The sequence below is a fragment of the Alosa sapidissima genome, chromosome 12 (genome assembly GCF_018492685.1).
Source record: "Alosa sapidissima isolate fAloSap1 chromosome 12, fAloSap1.pri, whole genome shotgun sequence".
NCBI lineage: Eukaryota > Metazoa > Chordata > Actinopteri > Clupeiformes > Clupeidae > Alosa > Alosa sapidissima.
Genome location: NC_055968.1, coordinates 33,625,174 through 33,645,173, shown reverse-complemented (window position 1 = coordinate 33,645,173; position 20,000 = coordinate 33,625,174). Strand labels below are relative to the sequence as shown.

At 45.5% G+C, this 20,000-nt stretch overlaps 1 protein-coding gene across 4 annotated transcripts in view; it reads right to left on the bottom strand.

The window, feature by feature from the left end:
* Positions 1-19,798, bottom strand: part of tbxa2r (thromboxane A2 receptor) — a 33,938-nt gene extending 14,140 nt beyond the window's left edge. For 2 of the 4 annotated variants that reach the window (XR_006021190.1, XM_042057589.1), the window contains exons 1-2: positions 19,174-19,798; positions 7,725-8,706 (exon numbers count right to left, since the gene is read on the bottom strand). Coding sequence is in view for 3 of the 4 variants with exons in the window: in XM_042057589.1 (XP_041913523.1) it covers positions 7,725-8,582 (858 nt within the window). In the remaining variant the exon portion in view is untranslated. Of the gene's footprint in view, positions 1-4,311; positions 4,446-7,724; positions 8,707-19,173 lie in introns of all 4 variants that reach the window. The other 2 variants (XM_042057591.1, XM_042057590.1) reach the window with 2 other exon arrangements.
* Between the last annotated feature and the right edge of the window lie 202 nt (positions 19,799-20,000).

Below are 20,000 nucleotides of genomic sequence, written 5' to 3'. Positions count from 1 at the left end.
GGTGGTGCGGGAGCGGAGGCTCCTGTACCGCTTTCCAGAGGGCAGGAGGCTGAACAGTTCGTGTGCAGGGTGGGTTGTATCCTTGACAATCATTAGTGCTTTGCGGGTGAGGCGGGTGGTGTAAATGTCCTGCAGGGAGGGGAGTGGTGCTCCAATGATCCTCTTAGCTGTGTTAACAGTGCGCTGGAGGGTCTTCCTGTTCTGATCTGTGCAGCTTCCGCCCCACACTGTGATGCTGCTGGAGACGATGCTCTCGATGGTCCCTCTGTAGAATGTAGTCATGACAGGAGGCGTGGCACTTGCCTTCTTCAATTTGCGCAAGAAGTAGAGGCACTGCTGGGCTTTCTTCGCCAGTGATGCTGTGTTGGTGGTCCAGGAGAGGTCGTCGCTGATGTGCACCCCCAGAAATTTTGTGCTGCTCACTCTCTCCACAGCATCTCCGTCGATGGACAGTGGTGGCAGTTGTTTGTGGCCTCTCGGAAAGGCCACACTGCGCCGGGATTAGTGTGTGCTTCACCTCACTGTGTGCTGTGTGTGTTTGACTAATTCACAGATTGGGATAAATGCAGAGACCAAATTTCCCTCACGGGATCAAAAGAGTATATAAAAAAAAAAGTTCCTTTTGAGCAAGATGGACAGAAAAGTGGACATCGGGCAAAGCAAAAAAATGATCAGAGACTCCTGGTGGATGTGGGAAGGCAAGTGTGAGTTCCGCAGTGTGTTGTCATGTTTACAGACACAACATATATGAGAGTCCATCACAGTCCACAAGTCCATAACAACATTTCTGTTAGAATTTGTTTTTTTGTGGATGATCACTGGAAGAAGCTGTACAGGAGCTGTGTGAAGCTGGTGGAAAGGCAAGCCAGTGGTTAGTGTGGAGGCGCTCCCAGACTGCCTGGGGTCACGTTCTGAGCAGAACTGACTCAGAGATATGGGAACTCTTGCTGCTGTGTTTCTGGAGTTGTGCTTGTTGATGTTTCTGTTTGTAACGTGTCCCAACCCATCATGAGTGTTGGAAGAGGGTTGGTCCAGGATGCCAGACACCACTGTTGAGCCTTCGGGAGGTGTCATGGGCCTTATTCAACAAAACACCCGTGAAGGAAGGTGCTCTGCTTGATAACCAGTGATATACTAACAAAAGCTGCTCTGCTTGATAACCAGTGATACACTAACAAAAGCGGCTCTGTTGCTAATGTTTTGTGTTTTCTCTGTTGTGATTTTTTTAGTTAGGCTACCGGTAGCACATGTTGTGCCGTGAAGGAGAGCCTACAGTATACAGCCACATGCGCATTTGTGACTACCGCCAGCCAATTGTGTATTGTTACCATGTCTCATGTCCTGTTGTGTAATCTTATATAGGCTTGATTGTGTATTGTTACTGTATCTCATGTCCTGTTGTGTAATCTTATATAGGCTTGATTGTGTATTGTTACTGTATCTCATGTCCTGTAGTGTAATTTTAGATTACCGTGTCTCCTGTCCTGTTGTCTAATCTTAGATTACTGTATTTCCTGTCCTGTAGTGTAATCTTAGATAGGATTGGTTGTGTATTGTTACCATAACTCCTGTCCTGTAGTGTAATCTTAGGGGCCGTGCACACGACGCCGGTTTTTGTGAAACCGGTGAGGTTTTGTTAACGGTTACGCCTTGCATGTACACTATGCCGGCAGTTTAGGAGACTGAAACCGTCAGCTTTTGAAACCGGCTTCCGAAGTGGGAACTTTTGAAACCGCCGGCTAACTTTCGTCGTGTAGACGCCTGTAGGTGCGAAGCCGGCAACTTTATGACGACATAGCCCCACCTCTCAACTCAGCCACGGCACTCGACCTGACATGCTGCTTGTCAAAACAAACCAAACCATTTATTTATCATATTAAAATGTTTTTCTTTCCCCTGTCATGATTTATGTGCACAATGTAGCCTATCAGCCTTTAGTGGCTAAGTTAGAAGCACACGCTAGCTTAACTTAGTTAAACATTAGCTTACTGCATGTTAGTGTTTTCTCCAGTGGTGCTCAGACCTAATGCAATGCGTAGGCTAAGCATTTGAAATTTCACATAGCAGTCACATACCTTGAAAATGAACTTTATTAGTTTAACAGTTGAATTGAAAACCAAATTGTCTGTAGTCTCCTTATTCATGCGACTGCTTAACCAGAGCACTTATTAGACATTCTCTGGCTTAACAAACTGTTTTAACAATGTTTTCTTCTACGCGATTCACGCGAAATTATTGTGAAGCTTCTGCACAGCGGCGCCATCGACTGGTCTGGAATATGCACTACAGCACATTTAGCCGGTTACACCTCTGTGTGTACACGCAAGGTTTTTTCTTGCCGGAGTCGTTAAAGGTGTGAAAGCGGTAAGAGAAAATCCACCCGGCGGTGTCGTGTAACGGCCTCTCAGATAGGCTTGGCTGCTGATTGGCCTCTGTGGCAGCGTTTGTTGAATCGTTACTGAGAGCCTAAATGGATCCTGGGTACAGCATGTGGTGTCACGACTGCCACAAGCCAATTGTGCATTGCTGTTGAATCTTGTGTCATGCTGTTTAATGTGGAGTAGGCTTGGCTGTTGCTCGGCATTTGTGGGAAATCCCCCACCTAAGGCACAAGGAATGTAACGCCTTTTCCTGTGCATGTCTGAAACTAACCAATCACACACATGTCACAGAGCGCTTTAAGAGCTGATTAAACAGTAGTCAAATGCCTGCTGGCCTAAAGCCATGGCTCAACACTGACAGACACACACCGACACTTCAACTGAAATAAACACACAAGCTTACATATACACAATCACAAACACAAACATAGTCTTTATAACACATTTTCGCCTCCACCACAACACACACATACACACACACACAAAGAGACAGAGACAGACACAGTGACAGATACACACAGACACACACATAAACACAGAGACAGACACACACCGACACTTCAAGTGAAATAAACACACAAGCTCACATATATACACACACACACATGCTCACAATAACACATGTTCGCCACCACTACACCACAAATTAACAACACACACACACACACACATACACAACACACACACAAAGACACACACACACACACACACCACAGACACACACAGTGATGTCTTAAGCCATGCACAGAAAGAGAGTGCTTCAGATGACTAATGTGTGGGGTGAGGGTGGCACAGCCATAGAGCGTGGTAGCCTGTACTGGCAGGGAGGGTGGCACAGCCATAGAGCGTGGTAGCCTGTACTGGCAGGGAGGGTGGCACAGCCATAGAGCGTGGTAGCCTGTACTGGCAGGGAGGGTGGCACAGCCATAGAGCATGGTAGCCTGTACTAGCAAGGTGCAGAGTTCATGAGTTCATGATGGCGGAAGCCAGAGTGGCAGAGAGCGGGCGCATCTTAGCCGGGTGAGCGGGTTTAGCGGCCAGCGGAGAGAGTGGGCAGGGTACAGGCCAGAGGGGTTACCGGGGTGGTTCCACAGGGGTGACAGCACCATAGGGGCAAAGTGGGGCAAATCAGACTACGCAGTGGGGTGGGGAGGGGGTAGTAAAGCTCCCACCAAAATGCAACCTAGGGTCTTTTTGTGAATGTACCCGAGTCAAGCTTTCATTTATAAGCATAAATATGTTGGAAGCGCCACTTTTAAGATTGTCGTTTTCGGGTCAAATGGCCTTTTGAATGGGAGTGCTAGGGGCACTATTTTGATTCATGATCGCATCAAAATCACTATTTTTAGAACACTAAGAAGGCTCAACACAACATGAAATGTTGATCGAAGTATCACCAGGGTCTCTACACATGAACTCGAGCATTGAGAAAAAATTTTACGTACACAGAGTTTACTAAAAGAAAGGTTTTGAACAACTCACTTGGTTTTTCCATTCGCCGCCATCTTGCCAGTCAAGAAGTGCGTTGACAAAAACCTTTCTTTTTAGTAAACTCCGTACACAAACAATGATCACAATGCTCGAGTTCATGTGTAGAGACCCTGGTGATACTTCGAACAACGTTTCTCGTTGTGTCGAGCCTTCCTAGTGTTTAAAAAATAGCGAAAATAGTAATGTCCCTACCACTCTCATTCAAAAGGCCATTTGACCCGAAAACGACATGTGGTCAAGCTTAGAAGTGGCGCTTCCGACGTAATTATATGTTTTTTTAAATGAAAGTTTGATTGGGTACATTCACGAAAAGACCCTAGGTTGCATTTTGGCGAGAGTTACGCTTGAAGTCACAGAGTCCAGCTAAGTGCAGAGCAGAGAGTGGCTGGAGGTGAGGCCGTGGTCATTTGTTTGTTTGTTTATTTGTTTGTTTACTCGCCTCAGCCTGGACTCCTGACACAGGATGTAGACCCAGGGGTCACAGATCTGATTACAGGTGGCCAAACGCAGGCCGAACAGAATGTAGTCAGGTTTCACTGGTGCCCCCAACAGGGCACTCATGAGAATATACATCTGCATAGGAGAACACAAAGACACACACACAAAGACACACACACATGCAAAACACACACACATACAGTAAGACATCAACACAGGTGAAACAGGGGGGACAGTCACAGACGCACTCACAGTTTTCCTAGACGAGGTCAAACGAGGATGAAAAATCTGAGGACTAGGTCACTGAATTATGACAAATCTGTGAGAAATCTGACAAATCAGTAAGCATTTTACGGCTACTATAAAGGTGTTCCAACATCCCATCTAAAGTTCTTTGCAGGGGAACATCAACTCGGAGGACGTGGTTTGGCAGGATATCTTGTGATGAACGATCTCTGTTAGTGTGACCATGATCACCCCTCTCTGGGAGGTCTGCCGTGTGAAGGGCAGCCCACCCTTGTGTGGACAGCACTCGTTAAATTAAACGTAGCGGATAAATATTATTAACTCGCTGGACTCGTCCCAAACGTTCTCTCCTCTGCTCTGCTCTCCTCTCCTCCCCAGAATGGCACAGAAATGGTGGAGCTGTCTCGGCCACAACGCCATCAGTGTGTGTGTGTGTGTGTGTGTGTGGTTGCTAGGATACTGGACACAGGCACATGGTTGGATCAACTCCATCTCCAAGTACCCCCCCCCCCCCGAGGCGGGGGTTAGATGAGAGCCCTCGAGGCCTGTGGGTACTGTGGTTATGATGGCCGGTCAATGGGCAGCCGGCTGGGCACCCTGGACTGACATGTGGAGAGGACTAGAGGAGTGAGCGATCAGTGTGCTCATGTTCCCTGACGTGTGTGTGTGTGTGTGTGTGTGTGTGTAGAGGAGTGACCGGTCAGTGTGCTTATGTTGCCCTGTGCCCTGATGTGTGTGTGTTCCCAGCGGCGCTGGGGTCCATTAATGAAGGTTCACTGGGGTTCACTAATGCGGCCGTGGGGGCAGTAATCTGGAGGATGTAGAGTAGAGTCAGATAGTTCAACAACGTGTGTGTGTGTGTGTGTGTGTGTGTGTCTTTGTGTAAGTGTTTGTGTGTGTGTGTGAGAAAGTTGGTCTGCATCTGCATGTGGATGTGTATCCACGACCAATAGCAAACCTCAGTGTGTGTGTGTGTGTGTGTGTGTGTGTGTGAGATGTATATGAGTCTGTGAGTGCGTGCGCACGAGTGTGTGTGAGAGTGTTTCCTGTCCTGTATCTGTATCTAGCCGGAGACGGATCTTGCCCTGCAGGGTCTTATCGGAGGCCTCCATATGGAGCAGCGACACTCCCCTGCCCAATGCCTCGGCCACTTCCTGTGCGCTAGCGAGCGCCGAGCTCTCGACCAGCGCTGACACCTTCATGTGAGCTGCAGAGGGCTTATGGGAGAACGGGCAACACAAAGCTCCAAGCAGACCGACCCCTCACGAACAATGGAGGAGCCGGGCCTGGGCCGTGGAAGAGCCTGGGTGATGCCAAGTGATGAGGGTTCTGATAAGGCTTTTACGGAAAACACTTAACCAATAATAGAGGAAACATTCTCGACGGAACAGGAGGCTTTTTTTCCTGCCTGTAGCTCAAGTGATGGAACACAAAATAGACCCACCCTTGCCATGGGGTGAATGCCATGAATGCATTTAAGTGTGTGTGTGTGTGTGTGTGTGTGTGTGTGTGTGTGTGTGTGTGTGTGTGTTAGCTCCACCCTGTTCATGGGTTAAATTCCCAAAAAGAATGTCATGAACTTTGTTTCTTTCACATAAACCAAAAACATCTGATTTCAACACAGCTGGAAGGATTATTGGTGCTTCACTCCCCTCCCTGAGGGACATTTACACCTCCCACCTCACCCGCAAGGCGACCACAATTGTGAGTGATGCAAGTCACCCCGCTCACAATTTGTTTGATCAACTGCCCTCTGGGAAGAGGTACAGAAGCCTGCGCTCCCGCACCACCAGACTCACCAACAGCTTCATACACCAGCCTGTTAGGATCCTGAACTCTCTCCCCCCTCCACCCTCAGCTACATAACATCCTGGACTTTTAGACCCACAATGGCTGCCTTGCACTACTCCACTTGCACTACTCCACTTGTACACTTGCACACTTGCAACTTGTTGTTGTTGTCCTGTTGTCCTGAACACTTCTGAACACACTTCTGCTGCTCTTACATAACTTGCACCACTATGCCACTTGCATACTTAGGTCAAACAGAACTACCTCAGCCATTTATTGGCCTGACTTTTGCACTATTATATTGACTGTCTACTGTATGCACAATTGCACAATTTCTACCAAATTTTGCTGCTCTTATTTCTTCATTGTATGTGCCTTCTTATTTTTACTTTTTATATTGTTTACTTGAATGTTATGTTTGTCTGTGGACCTAATTGGTAAAATATGTCTTGTCTCCACCGTGGGATAGTGGGAAACGTAATTTCGATCTCTTTGTATGTCTTGACATGTGAAGAAATTGACAATAAAGCAGACTTTGGACTTTGGTGTTTAGAGGGAGTATCCCCCTACTTCATTTATGAAAATCAAAACAACTTCTAGATAGGATGTGAGTGTGTGTATGTGTGTGTTTGTGTTTGACTTTCAAAACATTGCGATGTTGAATCATGCAAACAGCCACTTTCTGTTCTTTTGTGAAAAGGTCTTAGTGAATAATGAGGCCTCTCAACGACTTCTAAGCTTTCCCAGACTTTCCCAGCTACTTTTAGTGCTAAAATGCTTGAATTCCTCTCAAAAGAATGAGGAAGTTAAGGCTGGTATGTCCATGACTGGTCATGTGAGTGTGTGTGTGTGTGTGTGTGTATGTGAGTGTATGTCCATGACTGGTATGTGAGTGTATGCTGCATGTGTGTGTGTGTGCTTGCATGTGTATGTTCCCCCTGGCTGCAGTGTGTGAGTGGGTGTGTGTGCTTAGCGTGTGTATACTGTATGTGTCTCCTGTCAGCAGTATGTATGGGTGTGTGTCTTTGCATATGTATATGTTCCTTCTGCCTGCAGTGTATGTGTGTACTCTATGTGTGTTTCCTCCTGCCTGTAGTGTGTGTGTGTGTGTATGTGTGTGTGTCTCTTATGTGTGTGTGTGTGTGTGTGTGTGTGTGTGTGTCCTGCCTGCAATGGTAGTGTGTGTGTGTGTCTCCTCCTGCCTGTAGTGTGAGTGTGTGTGTGCGTTTGTGTATGTGTGTGTGTGTGCGTGTGTGTGCGTGTTTGTGTGTGTGTGTGTGTGTGTGTGTCTCCTCTTGTCTGTAGTGTGTGTGTGTGTGTGTGTATGTGTGTGTGTGTCAGTGTCCTCCTGCCTGCAGTGGTAGTGTGCGCACTCACCAGCAGAGGGCACCAGCAGACGGAGGCGATGAGCATGATGAAGATGAGCTGCACCATCATCTCCACCTCGTGGTCCCGCCGTCTCTGGACCGCGTCCGGCCCGCAGCACACGCGCAGCAGAGTGACCACGCTGACCGTGTTGAGCAGGAAGGACGTGGCCAGCGACAGCAGCCCCACCAGCGAGAACACCAGGCAGAAGGTGAGGTCACGTCCGAGCTCGGCGCTGATGTGTAGGAAGCACCAGGAGCCCGGGTACTGGATGTGGTAGCTGCCAACGCCCACCTGGGGGAGCAGCGCCACGGTGCCCGCAAACAGCCACACCAGCGCCACCATCAGGCAGGCGCGGCGCCGCGACATGTTGCCCGAGCGCGAGAAGGGCCTGTTGATGCCCATGAAGCGCTCCACGGCCATGGCGGCGCCCAGCAGGAGCGGGCACAGCCCGTAGAACACCATGGACGTGCCCATGAAGTTGCAGAAGTGGCAGTGCGGGTCCAGCCGGCGCCAGTTGAACTGCGTGGCGTGGAACGAGACCACGATGGAGCCGGTGACCATCAGGCCCATGAAGTCGGTGAAGACGAGGCCGCAGAGGAAGATGAGGAAGGAGGAGCGCGAGGAGCGTGGCGGTCGAGAGCCGGGCCGAGAGGCGGACCGTGCGGCGCAGCGCAGAGAGAGCGCCCGCAGCAGCACCACCAGGGCGAACAGGTTGGAGCTCAGACCCAGCCCGCTGAACACCGCAGAGAAGTACGCCGACGCCAGCGTGCTCGTGTAGCTGTAGGGCGGGCTGCTGATGGAGTAGCACAGCGGCGTCTCATTGGCTGAGGGGGAGGTCCAGTTGCTGTCAATCACATGTGGCTGCATGGCTGATTGGTTGGTTGGTTGGTTGGTTGTGTGAAGGGCTCGGCTGCAGGCTTCCAGAAGCTGGGAAGACGCTCGCTCATATGTTACTTCATCCTGAAGACGTCAGACTTGTCAAAGCATTCTCCTGCAACACACACACACACACACACACACACACACACAGAGACATGTCCAGATGTTTGTGGGAGAACTATTGCATGGCTATGATTTATTTCATCTAAACAACCGGACAGTCGAAGAAAAATAGTTTTCAACGCATCAACGAATCAATTTTTCATCTAAATATTTGCTGTCGTCACTATGACCAATTTATTTATGAGACTGAAAGGACAGGAATTCACTTTAGACTCCCAAACACAGACATGTTTATTATTTAAAAGTGCTCAACGCTGTGGACGGAATCCTGTCAGAGGCAGTTTCCCACTGCCAGACAGACAGAGGCATGCTGCGGCGACACGATAGCAACCGTGGGACGGAACGCGGTCTTCACTCGGAATGTATCCGAATGTATATACAACTGGGTCATTCCATGCGTTTAGTATTAACAATACATTTGACAGCATTATCCAAACCACACAATACATTATGTTAGAACTTGTTGGTTTAGTGGAAGTGTTATAAGAACGGCGTTGTCTAAAGGTGGCACGGTGTTGTCTAAAGGTGGCACGGCGTTGTCTAAAGGTGACACAGCGTTGTCTAAAGGTGGCACGGCGTTGTGGCACGGCGTTGTCTAAAGGTGGCACGGCGTTGTCTAAAGGTGGCACGGTGTTGTGGCACGGCGTTGTCTAAAGGTGACACAGTGTTGTCTAAAGGTGGCACGGCGTTGTGGCACGGCGTTGTCTAAAGGTGGCACGGCGTTGTCTAAAGGTGGCACGGTGTTGTGGCACGGCGTTGTCTAAAGGTGGCACGGCGTTGTCTAAAGGTGGCACGGTGTTGTGGCACGGCGTTGTCTAAAGGTGGCACGGCGTTGTGGCACAGTGTTGTCTAAAGGTGGCACGGTGTTGTCTAAAGGTGGCACGGCGTTGTGGCACGGCGTTGTGGCGCGGCGTTGTTTAAAGGTGGCACGGTGTTGTCTAAAGGTGGCACGGCGTTGTCTAAAGGCTCTTGGGGTCCAAACACACGGGCATACTGCGTCTGCTCTTGTTCATGTGAGACCACCCCAGCGCTGACCTCGTTTCTACTCTACTTCTGCGTCAGAGGTCAGTCATCACTTCCTGAGACTTTGAAGATCTCTAAAACATATGATCATCCTCATATATGGTCACAGAGGGAAGCTTATCTCGGACTGTACATCTCTCAAGAGTTGGAAAACGTCTCCATATAACATAACTTAGGATCATTAATCAACTACTGTATCCATCTCTAACTCTCTTTTTTTGCCCGCCCCCCCCCCCCCCTCGTCGGAGGACAACTTTATTTTGAATTCAAATGATGTATTCCAGACTCCAGACAGACCCACATCCACCCCCTAATACTGTGATAGCCCTAATATTGTGAGGTAGATAATACATAAAATAAATTAAAAAAAACATTGCTTGTGAACAATAACTGATGGCAAATTAGACAGTATTAGACTAAATACAGATGGACAGACATATACAGACAGTAGACAGGCAGACGCTAACAGACAGATAGAGGCAGAAAAACAGATACAGACGATAGACAGACAGATGCTAATATACAGACAAGCAGATCAATGGACGAAGACAGACAGATAGGCGAGTGGACGGACAAGTAGACAGACAGGCAGACAAATACATACAGACAGACAGACAGACAGATATACAGATACAGTATTACTGTGTGAGTAGAGAGATCTACTGAGAGGGCTGGTGGCTGTAAGTGTGTGTATGTGTGTGTGTGTGTGTGATTGGGAGTGTGTGCAAGGTGATAGAGAGAGAGAGGGAGAGAGAGAGAGAGAGAGAGAAGTAGGGAAAGAGAGAGGGATGGAGAGGGGTTATATCAGCATAATGACCTGGGGAAGGGGGGGGGGGATATGGGGTGTAAATGGCACAGTTATTGCTGAGTTTGAAGGAAGGTTATGAAAGGGTTCAAGATGTCTTTGAAGGCTGATCTATCGTTCTTCTTTTGTCCAGTTTTGAAAGACTATTTTCTTAGCGATAGTTAAAGAGACAAGTACTGGATATTTCAGTTTCTGTGGAACGAGGATAGAAGTGGTGTCTCCTAGAAGACAAGGTGTGGAGGAGAGTGGGACTCTACAGTCCAAGATGGTGGAGAATGTCATGTGACTGATGTCCATAGGAGATTGACTGTGCCATGACCCCTGACCCCGACGTGCAGTGAGGGCAGATGTCTGTGTCGGCTATTCCCATTTTGAATAGTTAGCTTTGGGTGAAGTGAGTCCTGTGAATGGTTTTATGTTGTATGACTTTGGTTGGTGTTGGAAGTCATAGCGAATATATTCTTGCAGATATTTGTCCAGAAATCTGGGGTTGGAAGGAGGACCAGGTCATTTTCCCATTTTTTGCTTTTGGGAGTGTTATGGAGGAGGTTGAAGAGGCAATCACTTTGTAGACTTAAGAAATTATTTTTTTGTGGATGGTCTGCAATTCTTAATAGCTGTTCAATGGTGTTTGTAGGTTCAAGTGTGCTGTTTTTATTGATTTTGCTTTCAGTTGATGGTAATGAAGGAACTGGTATTTTCCAACCCCATATTTCTGGACAATTGTGTGAAATGATAGGAATTGGTTATTTTTAAATAAGTGGTGGAGGTGGGTGATACCTTTAGATTCCCATTTGGGGAAGTGAATCGGTGTCGGTGCGTAGTAGGAAGTCAGGACGGTGCCATATAAGGGTGAGTCTACAAGGTGTCAGGGTGGATTTAGTGATTCTATTGGTTTTCCACCAGGCTGTCAGACTGGTGCTAACAGTGATGTATTTGAAAGAGTCCAATTTTTAACTGCTTGTGGTAGAAATGGTAAATCTGCAATGTAATGGGGGATTGTTAGATTTTGTTCTATTGCTAACCACGGGTGGGAATTTTGCTTCGGTGTCCATTTGGGAAGATATTGTAGCTGATTTGCAAGAAAGTAACTCTCTGACTCATATGGTCATCCACATATGGTCAGAGAGGGAAGCTTCTCAAGGACTGTACATCTATCAAGAGTCGGATAATTTCTCCATAACATCACTTATCAAGGGCTGTACGTTTATCAAACGATCCGAAGCCATCTCCATATTAGATCGGTGAGGAACCCTCGAATGCACAAGTCGTTCAACCACAACAGTGATTGTACCTTTGAAACCAATCAATCACAGAAGGAACCTTGTCAGCACCTGAGATCCCTTGGTTCTGGAACTGATACGAGAAACCTTCTAAAGAACTCACTGATCATCTCCATATAAGACCACTGACATACTGTATCACATGATATCACATACATGATCACAGGGGAACCTCATGTATTACTGCACCTCTTAAACCCAGAAGGCACTGCATGGCTAGCATAGAGCTTTGTGTAACTCACCTATTATTACACAGCTGCCCTAACTCTCTATGACACTACTCACACACACACACACACACACACACACACACACACTTACCTACACACACACACACACCCACCCACACTCTTACCCACACACACACACACACACACACACACACACTTACCTACACACACACACACACACACACACTTACCCACACACACACTCACTTACCGACACACACACACACTTACACACACACACACACCTTTACCTAAACACATTTACACACACACACACACACACACACACACACACACAGTGGGGCTGTTCTGCATTTATACAGGGTCGTGAAGAGAGGACAGGAATTAAGTGGGAGAGAGAGATGGAGAGTTTGGGAATTGACCTCAGGTCGGACTCGGACCCGGATTCCTGTGGGCACTGGGCCTGTTTATGGTTCAAAACACTGCCACTACTGCTGTGCTACATCTCCCTCACCCCAGACACACACACACACACACACACACACACACACACACACACACACACACACCATCTTCATATGAGATAAAAGGGGGCTTATCAACAAGGATATGGTTTTCAAAAGGATCAAGCTCCTGAATCACTTCAAAGCTAGTTTTCTGGCAACCACCAGCCAAGCTGTTACATCACTGGGCGTAAACAGGAAGTGATAAAGACACAATGGTGATGATATCAGGGAAACAGAATTTAGAATTTCTTGAAATAAATAAAGCGTGTTGCAAAACAATACTCATCATCAGAATCATTCAGAACCATATCATTACTGGGAAAAGTACTGGAAACAGTGCTGGCCATGGGTCAAATATCACACCCACACTGGACACAGTGAGAGTTCTGGGTTGACCTCCAGTGACCCTGGGTCTCAGTGTCCAATTGCACTGGTGTTTTAGAGAACACATTCAATTTTTCTGTCCATTCCAAAACTACTGTGATGTAAACGGAAATAATAAAGTAACTCAATTATATATTTTATATATAACGATTTAGATTATTCTGTATCGGAACGCCCCCTATTACCACCAGTCCTGTGTTTCCATCCTCTTGCGTGTACAGTATGTGTCACTTACTATTCATTTCTATACAAACCAAGACGGCGGATTCCTAAAGAAACGCAAGCACCCACACCATTGATGTATCTAAATTAGCCATGTACCAAAAATGACATTTTACCGTGACTCAAAGAGCTGTGTGTACAAATCCACGTGGAGCTTGGAGCCACTCGAGCGTGGTACACAAAATCGGATAATTCAGGCAATAAAGGCCCCGGTAAGAACCAAACCAGATTTTGTTAAAATCTATACACCTATGGCTACTGAAAAATGTAAGGTTCATTTTTCAAATGTTATTTTGAAGTATTAAAAAACATTGTTGTTTTAGAATTTTCGAACGAAATGGTTGATAATTGGAGGTGTTACGATACAGTCATTTTGAACAACCTCTCTGAAGCTGAAATTCCCAAGATGCATTCTGGCACCTCTTTATCAATATCTGATGCCCACCGGCCATGTCCATCTTTATCAACACGGTCGAAGGGGGTCACTTGCGCTTCAGCCTGGTTGGTGCTCACGGAACAGGACGCAGAAGTCAAAACGGGAGATCCAAGGAGCAGGATGCCCATGCGTCTTCTTCAGAGTCAATCTTGCAAATGTCATCACCTGCTACACATGCACCATGTTCTGTGCGTTTATATTGACTGATGTCTGAATGAAGAAACAGGCTGACGGACTGCACAGTGAAATAGGGATTATTCAGAGCAGTGGGCATTGCATTCTCTAATCTTGTATTCCTCTCAACCCTGGGATCATGCTGTTGTTATTATCTCTGCGCTGTTGAAAGAGGAATCATACCGAATCTTCATGATAGACAGATGCATGTTGAACACAAATACAGCTTTAAGTATAAGTATAAGTATAGTATACTATTTTGATCCCATGAGGGAAATTTGGTCTCTGCATTTATCCCAATCCGTGAATTAGTGAAACACACTAAGCACACAGTGAGGTGAAGCACATACTAATCCCGGCGCAGTGAGCTGCCTGCTACAACAGCTGCACTCGGGGAGCAGTGACGGGTTAGGTGCCTTGCTCAAGGGCACTTCAGCTGTGCCTACTGGTCGGGGTTCAAACCGGCAACCCTCCGGTTACAAGTCTGAAGCGTTAACCAGTAGGCCACGGCTGCCCTACAGCTTTAAGGGACCACTGCACATTTTTCTGATGTCATTCGAATGAGTTGACGGTCATATTCAAAATTAAGAAACCACTGCACATTTGAATATGACCGTCAACTGATTCAAATGTCACTCAGGATGACATCAGAAAAATGTGCAGTGGTCTCTTAAAGCTGTATGTGTGTGTTCAACATGCATCTGTCTATCAAGGAGATTCTGTATGAGAGCTGTATACACACACACACACACACACACACACACACACACATAAACATGTGTCATTGATGAGAGAACTGAGACATCCCAAACCACAGTTCCCCCTGCTGAGCAATGCACCAGTACAAACACACACAAACATTAACACACATACATCACACACACCAACACACATACACACACACACACACCCTGAGCCAAACACGAGAACAGATATCAAATCAGTTTTGTGATAAAAAAAACAAAAACATTAACGGACACAAGAGAGCATTTCCATTTCACACAAAACACACAGACTTCCTGGCGTCTGCTGCCCCAAAACCGCGTCACGGACAGTTGCCTCTCACAGTGACCTGGGCCGCGGAGAGCCATTACGAATCACTTTACCTCGACGGGGTCTGATAAGGCTAATGCACCAGGGGTCATTAGGACGGGTCCTACCGTCCTGAGTGCGACTGGCCCGAAACACTCCAAACATGGGAGTGCAGAAGGCCAAATGCCAGCCTAATGTCCACCACTGAAGCCTTTTACTGGAAGATGGGCCGAGGCTGAGGTCACCTAATCAACTTTACCCAGACTGATTGACCACCCCCCTCCCACTCTGTCAGAAATAATGGCAGGTCAAGTCAACTAGGCTCCTTCCCACATGTCACTCATATTTACATCTCACCAGCACATGGCACCAGCACAAAACAAGCTCACTAAGATTGGTAGAGATTCTGGTGAAGAAAACACAGATGACTGATTTAAGTTTTCTTTCTTTTCTTTTTGACATTTTGGTTTGGACATTGTTCAGAGCTTAAACCAAAGAACAAATCTGCAGGCCTACCATAAGGTTATCAGACATTTCTGAAGATGGCTGGCCTATATCGCCCATTTTCAGAACTTAATCAGTCCGGCCTGGGCCCCGCTGCAGTACTCATTTTGTGTATTGATAGCTTTTAGGCTGTCTTCTGTCATAATAGCCTACACAGACAATGGTTTTCATAATCCTACGCACTGCTAGTAATAACAGCCTAATGGACACTTTTAACACAGCCCGACCCAGGAGCCTTTTACAGCCCACATTAAGATTATCTTTGTTGGACCAAACCATAAATAATCTTGTTTGAGACAAACAATATTTCAGGCTAACATTAATAAATGTTATAAATATAAAATATAGACTAGGTTTGCATGTGCAAAGTTGATTTCAAATGTTTTAACCTGCTCCCTAGGCTATTCAGATTGTGCTGTCATTGTGCTGACATGTGCTGTCAGCATCATGTCAATCATCATTGCTTTAGTTTCTGAACGCCCCATGCTGTCAGTTTAGGAGCAATCCATATGCATTAACCTTCAGGTTACTATAATGATGCAGCCTGGGAACACCCAGACCTTCACAACTGTACAGAGCAAAGCCCAAATTTGCCGAAAGGTCGTATGGGTATAACCAGGCTAATAATGATGTCTTGCCTCACCTTTTGCCCATCTTAATGGTTTAAACTATTCTCCATCAAATAGACTCGTTGCAGCTTATAGGCTGTCTAATTACTCACACACAAAATGCAACATAAGTCTAACACCGTTCACCTTAACACCATTGGAGGAAGCTTTAGGCTACAGCTGCACTATAAGATAGTCAACGTTTTTATTAACAAAATTAGAATTTTGAATTCTCAGTTTCATCTAGCCCAACTGTCACATCCCAGACATCTATTCTAGCCGACTCACATCACTGTTCAAGCTGATATTTCTAACGCACCTGTCTGCGCTCAGAGAATACTTTCGCTTAAGAGAAGGCACGTTTCAAAATAAAAGCGATATCGTTTTTTGTGGTGCTCTTTAGATACCATGGCCTCTATAGAAATAGGTTGACTGATATCTGTTTTTGGACTAGATGCTATTTCCTGAATTCTGGTACATTTTAACAGGTTATTTAGACACTTCTATATAACAAAATAAAGCTATTAATTCAATGACTAATTCGGAACCAGCTTTATTAACCTCATGGTATAGTTAACCATGCAGTTGCAATATCTGTTCAATTACAGTTTTTTTCAATCGCTAACAAGCGCTTACTCATACATCAGATACTTTTTCTAAACTCTTAACACAGACTCACACCTAGAAAACACAATTGGCCAAATGGATAATTTTACCAAAACACTGGAAATCTGACTCAAAATGAAATTATTCTGTCAAAGAATGACACTTGTTTTCACTTCACAAGGTACATGCAGTCAATCAAAGTACACCGGGTTTCAAAATACTGGCTATTGTTGACATTACAAAAACTGCATAGACTTATGTTTCAGTTTTACAGGTATTTGCACGCAATTTTTACACTAAATGTCTCGGTTGGGAACTGTATGTCCACATGTTATGTTCACATTCGAAAGAATTCCAGTAAAAAGCAAACTTACAGTTTTTTTGAGTCGCTAACAACCATTTGTCCAACCAGTTGTCACATTTTCAAAACTCTAAATACAGTTAGCACAGCATCGGTCTTTTGTGGCCATACCATTCACACATTTCATGTCGTTTTCACACGATATGCAGTCAGTGAACACATTTACATTTACATTTTCTTAACAGAAAAGCTATACCTCCCAACAAAATTATGGATTGTTTTTGCAGTATTTACGAGAAGAGCAGGCCCAGTGAGAGATGCAGGAGCAGTGAGAGGAGCAGGGTCAGGGAGAAGAGCAGGCCCAAAGAGAGGGCAAGGTAGAGGTGTAAGAATGCGTGGTGGTGGCATTCCAAAGGTTGCAAGTGATGAAATTCGTGCTACTATCATTGACCAAGTAATCAATGCGATGTTGATGAAAACATGTGGCCTAACCCTGAAGATAGCAGAGATTAGATACAGTAATTTTGCTTTTTTTAGTTCCCCCCTTTTTATCTGGGCTTTTTGCTGTTGTTTTTTTGTTCAGAATGCTCTTGTGTGTTTCATGGATATTTTGTTGTTCACTGTAAGCAAAACTTTTTCTGTTCTATCATACTGTAAACAGTAAAAATTGCATGCAAATACCTTTTGTTGTTCACTGTAAGTAAAACTTTTTCTGTTCTATCATACTGTAAACAGTATTTCTACTGTACCTCCTGTAGTAAACAGTAAAGGAAAAAAAATAAACTGATTTGCTTTTTACTGGAATTCTTTTGAATGTTAACATAACATGTGGACATACAGTTCCCAACCAAGACATTTAGTGTAAAAATTACATGCAAATACCTGTAAAACTGAAACATAAAAGTCTATGCCGTTTCTGTAATGTTAACAATAGCCAGTATTTTGAAACCCTGGTGTACTTTGACTGAAAGCATGTACCTTGTGAAGTGAAAACAAGTGCCATTCTTTGACAGAATAATTTCATTTTGAGTCAGATTTCCAGTGTTTTGGTAAAGTTAGTGTGTGCAGAGAAATATGTGTTAGTAATATATTTAACAAAATTTGTTTTTGAGAAGAAAATTATCCATTTGGCCAATTGTGTTTTCTAGGATTGGAGTCTGTGTTAAGAGTTTAGAAAAAGTATCTGAAGTAGGCTATGGGTAAGCGCTTGTTAGCGATTGAAAAAAAACTGTAATGATTTGAATGCAACCCCGGAGTGGCTATCCGGAGCTTCGGGAGGATTCCCGGTGGGCCGTTAACTTTTTGTGCCAGTCTGAATGTCGTGAGCTTAAATATATTGTTTCTGAAGTTCATTTGCTGGGCCCTCGAATCTAGGCATGAGCAGAGCCTATTATAATGAGCGCATACGGGGAATAACGACTGTACGCGCTGTTACAACTGTAGGCTACAATGGTTGCAATACAAAAATATGCGCGTGTTAGTTTAGTTAGAGATTATTGTTATTATTATTATTTTACCTTACCTAAACCAAAGCTGAATAAAATTATGCAAGATCAAAGTAACCTAAGGTAGCCTATGGCTCTGATGGTCTGCGATGTTTGTTTTTAGATAATTTCAAACAAATTATTAGTCGCATAACGTGACGGCATCACCTTTGATGGACATTTGTTTCCTTTCGTCAATATTTGACGATGAGGGATTAACATGAATGTCTATCTGACGGACCTCCACGTCGAAACACAACGCAGAAGGTACACCTTTCTCGTTGGAATTTGACGCCAAGGACCCTTGACCATGTCGCTCTCAAGCTCAGTCGCTTGCCGCCTTGCCAGAGCCTGAAACACGCTAAAACTACATTTAAACACAATTGTTGCCGCGACTCGAGGCATTCTAGCCTACGAAATTAATAAAAAGTAAATAATGCATAATTTAAAAATAACTCAATAGTCTCCTTGGCTACGCAATAAGGTTTCCATTACAGCACTGCGGACGTTCAATGAACGCATGGAAGCGGATGGTCATCATTGATGAAGGCTGTATAGTGTGTGTGTGTGTGTGTGTGTTTGTGTGAGATAGAGAGAGTGAGTGAGTGAGTGAGCGCATGCATTATTATGACTGGCAGCCCGTGTAGGTTATGTATGTATGTATCATATAAATGCATGGTTTTCTTTTGTATTATAACAGCTGTTTCTGCGTGTATCCAGGACACATTTGCTTCAGAACGATGAAGTCTGTCTTCCGTTATTAACTTCATACATGTCAGCTAATCTCCACCCGCTGTTCAACAAGCTTTCGTTGTCCGTGGAACAGTATCCTACATCGTTCGCACCGCTGACCTGAGAAAAGCTGGCTATGAGAAGGGAACGGATAACATAGCCTACCTGTAGTGAAAAACCTTTGGGAGCTCGAGCCTCGTTTTTACACTGAAAAGCAACTCTCCAGCAATGTCCACGCGCAAACTCCTCTCCCGCTCCTTACAGTAACTTCTGTTGACTGCTGCCACTCTCGGAATGCGGAGAGAAATTTATGCTCTGAAATTCCTAAACTTTCTGTAAACGGCAAGTGTTTACTGACCCTCGGCTGTAGATGCAGGTGATAAGGATCTGTCCGTCCACTCGCGCGCCTCCGGGGGAATGCGCGCCAGTTGCCCAGTGGATTTAGAGCTGAAGACGGAGGAGGGAGAGGGAGGGCCAGGAAGAGTTTTTAGAAATATTGGGCTCTCTTCTGTCCATGGTCACTCGGGATCGGGAGATCAAGGGACGACTTATGTAAAACCAGGAAATGCTCAAAGTATCCGCCAAAGTAGCCACATTTGTTGGGAACACTGATATTATTCACTGACTAAACAGTATCCCTTTGAATCCGACCTTGTAGATCTGGTGTTGTTAGTTGAGGCAATTTAATTAAGGAAAGTTGGCTGTTTCAGCCGCGGATAGTGCAGCGCTATTCCTGCAGGAGAACAGCTTTGTGAAAATTGACCTCCTGTTTGTGAAGAGGCTCCCTGATAAGGAAACAATTTAGCTGCCAGCGGTGCAGATGGCGATAATTTACAGCTTCGTCGAACGCCGAAACATGCGCAATGTAGACTACAATAGCGTGAATTTAAGTCAGCTGCTCCCAGGGGAAAACTGGCTTCGGCGCACAGAATTAAGAAAACTATGAAATAACTAGCTTTATGTGGCGATAATTACACAGTGATCACGGCAGA